Consider the following 9,199-nt stretch of genomic DNA (forward strand, 5'->3'; position numbering starts at 1 on the left):
GAGAAGCTAATACATATCATGTTTCCCACCAAGCAGCAGGACTACCTTCAACACTGCTTGCAGTTAGCTCACTTACAGTTGCATTATGCAGCCTGGATCTTCCTCTTTGAACTCTTTTCCAGAGAGAAGTTGCTCAGTAGTGGTCAGAGCATGCAGGGGAGAGACGATCACTGCAATTTATCTCTCAGATATCAGCTACTGTTTGCTCTGACAACTTAGATTGCCTTATTTTGACTTCAACACAAACTAATTGCTACATGAGGAACGCACATAGGACAGTTATCCACTAGCCTCCTCGGCATCCCGAGATCAGTGAAGTTGGTTCCAGATCCTCACCACATCAGGAGTTAGGTTTTGACATCAGTTATTCCATTGATGAAGCACAAAGACCACATGATGCTGGCACAGCATAGCATAAAGCCATCACACAGTAATATGGGATGAGGAGCATTGTTACAACAGCAGTCACTTCTATTTGAGAAGAGGAAGTTCCACCTCTTCAAGCCTGCATTTGCTTTCCCCAATCCCTGTTTCTGACCTCCATGAAAAAAGTTGAACCATCTTTAAAAAAAAAAAAAAGATAAACTTGGAATCAGTACTTACATGGGAGCAGATTCCACTTCTTTCCTTGAAGACGAGATTGAGAAGCAAGAAGACCTTTTCATTTAGAAGTTCTAAAGACATTTTGTCCACCAGCCTTTAACACTTCTGCAGCCCACCACAACCCCACCACACACTGATGTCTTCACCAGGTAGCAACAGAAGGAGAATGAGACCCAATAGGACTAATAACAAGGTATGACAGGATCCTGACAGCTTCCCAAAACCTGGGAAAGTGCCGTCAGGACATGTATGGCTTGGGAGCGAGAAGGAATTACAACTTCACACTTCTCAGGGCAGTGGCAGAGCTTACCAGCTGTAATCCTTACTGTACCACAGATTTCTCACCAGTTACTGCATTCCCGACTGCACCGTCAGTTTGGACGAGTACAGTTCACCTCTGTTGAGCCATACTCACTCTTGGAGAGTTTCTCCAGAAGAAACTGGAGACAGGAAGGATTTTTGCATGCAGTAGTTTTATTTTCAGTAGTTCTGACCTAGTACAAACAGCTTTTAGGAAGACAATTCTTTACACTGTAATAAGAGGGTTTAGGATGAGCAGCAATTATCATACTGGACATAAGCAGTACCTCAATACACTGATGAAGGACATACCATAGCTTGCTAGGGAGGTGGGAGCATGGCAGAGCTTCAGTCTTCTCAGCATTCCTGAAAGCAGCTACAAGAGCTTAAAGTGGCCCTGCTGCTTCCACCACCTTCTTTAGAAGGTCTTAAGGATTTATTCACTAGTACCCAATAAGTGTCCAAGATGTGACATGGGACCAGATTCCACTTCTGTGCTCGCAGCCTTATCCTTTACAGGAGTGGTAGAAGCTTCATGATGCCCTGCTCCTGCTGTCTCTGCCCCCTCCTCCTGGAAGGGTTCATCCTCCTGTGATGTTTCCCTCTCCTCCCTGGGGGAGAAGGGTCCCACCAACCAGGACAGAGGTGTGTTGTTCTTCAGGTAGTCCAGCAGCTCTTCCATGTACTCATGGATCACAGCCAGCTTCCTCTGGCTCTGTGTCAGGACACTGCTGGTCAAGTCCTGGAAGGACTTTGCTGTTGAGAAAGAAGCATGGAGCTCCTCTATGGTACCAAGAGATTGTTTCACCTTATCCTGAAGGCTTGAGGGAAGACCTTGGATTGCAGACACTACTTTAGAGCAGGTGATTTGCAGCTGCTGTGTGATACTGCATGCCAATAACAGTGCCAGAGACTCCATTTCCTGGGAGGAGGCAGAGGTTAAGATCAGAGAATGCGTTACTCTAAGGAGATGCCCAGATCCCTTTGCTCCCCTGCCCAGGGTCATACCTCTGGATCTGCAGAGCTGTTGTCTCCACTCTCTTTGGAAGACTTCCTACTCCAGTCCAGCCACATCTGGCATAGTTTCTCATGTGCCTCCTGAAGCTTTTGGTTAAATCCTTGCTTAAACACTTCAATCTGTGGCAAGGGAAGATCAGAGCATCAAGACAGATCTGCTGGTGAACACACAGCTGTTCATCATAGCATTGAAGTTGACACCAAATCAACAATGCGGTCCTCTCCCTTCCAGAAAACTGGGCTCAACCTACCAGGTCAATGACTGAGTGAAGCTGTGCCAGGGCCTCTTTCATGCCTTGCCAGACCCGCTTCATTTTGTCTGTTGAGCGCAGGTAGGCAAACAGGCGAAGTTCATCAGGGAGAGACCCCAACCGCACAAAGTACCTCCTCTTCTCCTGCTGCTGCTCCACAGGCATTATGTCTGCGCCCTCCTCAGATGCTGCCAGCTTGGCTGAAAGACAGACAAAGTATCTACAAGTGGCTGAGCAGAGATACTTTTCTGTGTGGAAAATATCAGGAGGTCCTGGACTAGAAGCCAGGTAGCCTCCAGCATGGCATTTCCCATTAGCCCCATTCCAGAGTAGCCAGTTGAGGAATGGGTCTGGCCATACCCAATTTGGTGGTTCCTACTACAAAGACTCCCATATATGGTTTCCTTACCTAGCTCCTCATTTGCAATAGGGAGAGAGCTGTCTTCTGTCTCCCCCAGCACATCTTCTGCTCCACTTACAGCTGTCTGGCCCACTTCAGAGTCCATAACCATCCCCACACTGCTGGTCACTGCAGACCTGGCAGCCTCCATGCCACTCTGAAGAGCGTCCTTAGTCACATCTATCACCTCCATCACTTTGCTGCTCACAGCTTCCTTTGCATCAGCCACTCTGGATGATACCAGCTCTTTTGTGTCAGAGATAACCTGCAGAAGAAGACATGTCAGATGAGGGACTGAGTCATGTAGTACACTACAATCATGAATTGCACCAAGGTAGCAGCACAGTGTCTGCCAAGTATTCACTCCTGTAGGAGCTTGTCTATGCACCTATGGGTAGTTTGTTCCTGATGTAAAAGCCTGTTCTGCTCCCAGGGTTAGAAACCCTGCAAGAACTAAGTCCCTCTGCCAGCCAAGGGCAGCACAGCCTTTGATTCTTACCTGTTCCACTGGCTTTTGAAGGAGCGGGATCTTTTCCCCTAGTTTATCCAAGCCCTTGGAGGCATACTCACTGGCTGCAGCAACTGGAAGAAAAAAAAGTGTCAAAACCTGGTTTTTCAGAATTCCATCTCAAGTTTCATCTTCCTGAGCAGTTTGTACTGCAGGGAGCCCCAGTGAAGATTAGGTATTAGGAAGAAGTTCTCTCCTGTGAGGGTGCTGAGGCACTGGCACAGGGTGCCCAGAGGAGCTGTGGCTGCCCCATCCCTGGCAGTGCTCAAGGCCAGGTTGGACACAGGGGCTTGGAGCAAGCTGCTCCAGTGGAAGGGGTCCCTGCCCGTGGCAGGGGTTGGAGCTGGATGAGCTTTAAGGTCTCTTCCAACCCAAACTTGTCTGTGAACATATGAAACTCCCCATTCGCATCACCAAGGCCAGGTCTGTTATAGGTTGAATCTGTAGAGCAGCTTGTCTTGATCTCCTTATGGATCTGTTCACTTTGATAGCAGCCAGCTCCCACTTGCACAGACATAGCCACCATCTCTGCCCAAGCCTCCACATCCCAAGGATCCAGGATCACATAGAAACTTCTGTTGGCTTCTATGTGCTAAAGGTTTAGCCTCTCTGGGTTTAGAGTGAATTTAGGCCTGTCACAGACTATGTTATCAGGCAGGTTCAACGCAGGGTGGATTACCATGAGGCTCCAGTGTAGTCAGAACTGGCTGCACACAGCTGGCTGTGGCTTCAGTTACACTCTTCACTCCTTTCTCTGCTGCATCACACACAGATCTGATGCAGGGGTGGCTCTCCTTTGTGGAGGCATAAGCTGTAGAAACCATGTCACAGGCAGAGCTGACCAAAGTCAGGTTAGCCACCTGACTTACTGCAGCCTAAAAGGTAAAAGATAAAGCCATGAAGCTTGTAAACTTGACCTTCCTACATAGTTTTGCCCCAAAACTTCCTGTTCAAGCCACCCAGTCCAGTTGAAACAGCAAGGCTTGGTTTACTTGGACACTTGTTTTAGCATCTACAACTCAGTTATGAAACAACCTATGAAGCATTGACACTTATGGTTGGTCCATTCTAGGAAGGTCTTCCTTTAGCACAATGCTACCCAAGTGACAGCTGAGTTCATGGGCAACCTCACCACTTCTGTACCTGTAATCAGCTCTAACTCATTCAGCATAGCTATTTAACAAGTTACTCCAGAAAAGCTCCAAACAGGATCAAGTTGGCTTTAAGTTTACAGACTTAATATTAACCTGCAAGAAGGATGCTGCTGGTCATGGGAGTAAAGCAAGGAACTTCAGGGCTGCTGAACATGGGAGCCTTCCTGCAGAAGTACTGCCTGCAGCAAGCCAGGATCTTGACTACAGTTACAGAAACATATTGCCTAGCAAAAACCCAAGCTATTTTGCTCAGCCCTGCACATTCTACAAGGTCTTTAGGCCAGTTTATTTAGCTATGCTGTCATGTATCTCCAGAGGAGCTGCAGGGCACAGCCTGAGCCAAGGAAACACCACAGAGGAGCCACCTCCTCATACCTGCACCCAGGAGCTGCCAGTCCTTATGTCTCATATGAAGCACTTACCTGCTGCTCCTCTTCCTTCACCTCCAGGGTGGTCTTGGCAGCTTCCTCTTTGTCAGGCATAGCAGAGGCCATTGCAGCTGAAATGCAAACAGCACCATGGCTTTAGGAAGAGGAAAAGGTAGGGAGCCTCCAGAGGACTTCACCTTCACAGGGCACACATCCCTCTGACCTCATTATAGCAAAACATTCCTTTGCTACCCATTAAGGTAAGACCCACAAAATAGGCTTCTTCCCATTACAGGAGGAAAGGACCTGTGCTACTTGCAAAACTATCTAGTATTTGTTTCCACATGGTTTACGATAACCAGAGGAGCGAGGAGAACAAAGTCTTCACCCAGGAGAGCTCTTACAAGAGAGATTATAGCACCCATTGTCAACATACTTAGAGGCACTGGATTCCTCCTTCCTCCCCTTTGAGGAAATCTCACCTTAGAGAAATAGTTACAACAGGATTAGAAGAATAAAGCATCCCAAGAAGCTGTCAACACACCCCAAGCAGAACCAGCTCAGGTTGTACCTAACCTTTCAGGCACACCCACAAACACCCTTGCATTAGTTAAGACTAAGTCTATTCCATAATTAAGCCAGGTAAGAAACATCCAAACAGGAACCCAGAGCTCATAGAGCAATCAGAGCCCCAACACCTGGGGAAAAACCACCACCAAACACACAAGAACAATACCTTCCTGCCCTGCTGCAGGTAAGCAGATGACCAGCAAAGAAGAAACAGCTACCACACCATGCCCCATCAGCCCTGCTCTGCCTTTTTATACTGGCTGGGGAAGCGGGGTAAGGAGGGACCCTCAGTGACTGACAGCTCTGGGAGCAGCAGAAAGGAACCAGGCTCTGTCCCGGCCAATCAGAGGTAGAATGGGGCAGGTGGGCCCTGTTGTGTCTTGTTGATTACTCTGTAATTAGGCAGGTACCTCTACACCTTGCCCTGTGTACAGGAGTTCCCCCTGGGGGCTCCTGGAAAATGAGAGGTATTTCTGCCATAGAGCATGCCTCAGATCACACTGTGTCTGGAAATGACCATTAGTTTTGTTTCTCTTTTTGGTGGGAAACAGTAACCAGAAAAGAAGACGAAATACAGTGAAACCCATCCACATGAGGACTTCACACCTAACGTGGGATTCCTGTTGCTTTTATTTGCTGAGACTTAATGTTTAATGGCAGAAGTGGCTGCTCAGCTGCTGCCTAATCTGAGAAGCATTGGAACTCAGGTTTCTCATCTTGAAGTCCCCAGAGAGCCTGGTCTCTCTATGTCTTCCCCGAGGTCTGTAAGGTGAACAGCCTGATAAGTAGACAGGTTAGACCCCTTCTTCTTGTGTTCAGTGTGTGTGCTTTCAGGGCTGGTCTGACTTGTGCCATCCTGCTCAGGCAATCCACTTTCCTTCAAGCAGAGGATGTAGCTAAAGATCCTCCATCTAACATAGGATAGCTATGTTGTGCTATCTTAAGGAAACGGCTGGTGGCTGCTGCAATGGAGGTGACCAAAGGCAAGATGGTTGCACATCTCACCATTTTTGCAAAGCATGAGTCAAAGAAGTGTCACAAGAAAGGTATCAAGCCCTGAACAATGTACCGAGAAGTGTCAAAATGCCTTCACCCCCCAGAGCCGTAGAGGGGAGGTCCACAAGGAGTGAGGCCAGAAACTGTAAATCACAAGAGTCTGGAAGTCCCTTGTGACTCTGCTTGGTTTAACTTTTTATTAAGCAAGTCCCTTTCTTTTGCTGCTCAGAGCCCGAGTGTCTTTGTACAGATAGGAGTGCACAGGCAAGGACAACTGTTGAGAAGTAAAGACACTGCCCAATGTGGGAACTGGGAGAACATAGGTGCTGCTGTGCTGTGAAGGGCAAAGAGTGAGTGTAAATCCTGTAGGCAAGTTACGGGAGGTAACTGATCCAACAGGGCCTGACAGTCTGCTCCAGTTGGTGCTGGAGAAATCAGTGAACCAACCAGCTCAGTTAATCTAAGAGGGTCACAGCTAACGGTTTATTCTCTGTATTACACAGCGAGCATTTGCACTGGTTGCAGATGAATCACTCTTTCTCTGCTCATTATTGCACTGGTGTTTGAAGACCACAGCGCTATTGTAGAAAAGCAGGGGTCCACCAAGGCAGAGTAGAGCCTGTGGATGCTGTATCCATGACGACAGCTCCTTCCACTTTCAATGACCAATTGACATCAATTAGAGGTAGTCTTCCCAGTGCTAATGATGGGAAGAGGGAGGCCGAAGCACTGGGCTGGACTTGGGGACTGTGGGACTTTGTTCTCAGTTCTAGCAGCTGCCTGTGGGGCGACTCTCTCTGAGGCTGTTGGCTCTGTGTGTCAGCTTCTCCATCTTTAAAATGGTGATCATGATTTTGACCCTTGTCCACAACACGTTTTGTGATCTGCTGATGAAAAATGCCAGATGAGAGCTGGGGATTTCTGATAATAAACTCCACACTTGTCATTAGAAAGGCAGTTCCTGCTCAAGTCAAAGCCACAGTTCCCTTAACCAGAAAAATAGCTTCTCTGTGCAGATCTGGCCAGGACCAATTTCCAAGTCTCCCTCCAGGAGGCACGTTCAGTCTCTGATGGGGTGATGTGCTGACACAAGAGCTCAACTTGAGCATACAAGCAGATCTGTCAGGAGGGCAAGCTGGGCTCTGTACCTGTCAAATCCTGCTCCTTCTCCTGAGACCTGGGCAAGCTACATACAGCAACTGTATGAAATAGGTACCTGCTCCCTGAGAAGGTGCCACTACCTGCCTCCACCAGCATCCCTCTCAGCTGAACCAGGCCTTCCCAGCAGGCTGGACCACTGGGCAACTGCTAGATGAAGCAGGCAATAGCAGGTTACCTATATGAGACCACCCAAACCCCTCCAACAGAATCCTTAGCATGGAGTCTCATGTGTAGTTAACTGTGCTCTGTTTCAGTGTGGAAAATGGATCTGGAGGACTTGTGCAAGAAGTTAAACAGGAGGTTTGATGCCCCTCTGCTCTACAGCACACTTGCCTAGATTGCTCTTTCAGTCACCTCTGTATCATGATATCAGCAGGTAAGATAGGGCCAATATTTGAAGAGGGTTCCCTCTAAACTGTCAGAAACACCCCTCAGAAATATCAGTTGAAGTCCCAGTCGTAAAAAGAAACTGGAGCTTGAAATATGGACAGAGCATGAAGAACAGGCACATTCTGAAGATCAGTGCTTTAGGCAATCTGCTTAGCAGCTTGTTAGATGTTTTATAAGTGTCCTTCCCTGCTCCAGAAGAAATAATACTACTAATGATTGTGTCAGATACAAAATAATTTCACAGCCTTTTTTGCCTGCAAGCTTTCCAATTGCAATAAATCATGTGCCCTTCCATGCAGCTGAAGGGATCCAAAACCTGTAGCACAGGCAGCTTGGCTGGCAAAGAGAAAATAATAAATAAAAGAGAAAGGACAGCAGGGCCATCTTTTGCTGCATTAGTTCCAGCCAATACTTTGTTTGCCTTAGCAAGTCAGGCACTTACTGAGCCGTGATACCTTCTCATTAGCACAGATGAGCCCTCTCTGGGATCCCAGGAGGTGTTAGAATTAAGCACGGAGAAGCATTATAAGGGAGTCAGCACAGTCTGAGTGTGGTGCTCTGAGAGAGCTGGCGAACATCTCACCACCAGGGCTGGGGTGGTGAGACAGTCATGATGGCAGTGGGAGCTGGGCCACCATAGATGTCCCTCCAAGCAAAGACACCATTTATATGCTTGATGTGCTGGGGGAGTGTTTTAACCAGTGAGCTGTGGGAACTAGTAAGGTCCCTGCAAACATGCCTGTGCTCAGGATGATTGCCTTTGTGGACATTACCACACATGAACAATTGCATCAATCCACCAGGAAAAGCTTTCCTGCTAGCGACATCCTCTGCCCTGGCAGAGATGAAGCCAGGCAGAAAGGGCACAAGAGCCTTTGTGTCTTCTACCCAACACCACACCAGTGAGAATTTTACTTCTTTGATTTTAAAGACAGGATACCCTCTAGGGGAAGTGGCAAACTCATTTCACACTCCTCCCTTCAATGGTTGCTTTATTTCTAACAAAATCACTGCAGCCCAGGCTAGGGTTATGTGAAATACCCAGAGACAGCCAGTAAAAACGCCAATTCCCAGGAGGGTTTTGAAAATCCTTGTTGAATTTTCACTGTGGGTGATGGGGATAAAGGTCCCAGAAGTGACTCGTTAATAAATAGATAAATAAAATGCATTGAAAAAGAGCAGAGGACAATGACAGTGCTCAATGCAGTTACAGACCACAGATAAATATCTTGCAGTGCTCGATCAATCTTCCAATGTTGATTGCATTCATCTACTCTTTTTGCCCTGAATAACAGAGAACACCATCGCAGACTCTTGCAGAAAGTAGGTGAAAGCCAGCAGCTCTCCAGCATCAAAGTTTGGGCCTCCAGGGGTCTGTAGAGCGCTCGAGTGGGGTGATGGTCGCCTCTTCTGCTGCTTCTCACTTGGAGGTGCTCCCTCCTGTTTGGTCCAGCTCACTGTGTATGCTGGTTTGGGCTGGG

The 9,199-nt window shown here is 47.7% G+C and overlaps 1 protein-coding gene across 1 annotated transcript; it reads right to left on the reverse strand.

Annotated features, from left to right (window-relative positions):
* Positions 1-1,056: 1,056 nt before the first annotated feature.
* On the reverse strand, positions 1,057-5,388 carry LOC136020375 (perilipin-3-like). The gene is made up of 8 exons (XM_065691416.1): positions 5,338-5,388; positions 4,656-4,732; positions 3,759-3,954; positions 3,071-3,153; positions 2,581-2,836; positions 2,172-2,371; positions 1,912-2,040; positions 1,057-1,825 (listed from the first exon to the last, which is right to left on the reverse strand). Exons 2-8 carry the CDS (start codon positions 4,725-4,727, stop codon positions 1,340-1,342), a joined length of 1,422 nt encoding a protein of 473 aa, XP_065547488.1. The 5' UTR covers positions 4,728-4,732; positions 5,338-5,388; the 3' UTR covers positions 1,057-1,339.
* Positions 5,389-9,199: the final 3,811 nt, after the last annotated feature.

The sequence above is a fragment of the Lathamus discolor genome, chromosome 11, assembly GCF_037157495.1.
Source record: "Lathamus discolor isolate bLatDis1 chromosome 11, bLatDis1.hap1, whole genome shotgun sequence".
Lineage (NCBI taxonomy): Eukaryota > Metazoa > Chordata > Aves > Psittaciformes > Psittacidae > Lathamus > Lathamus discolor.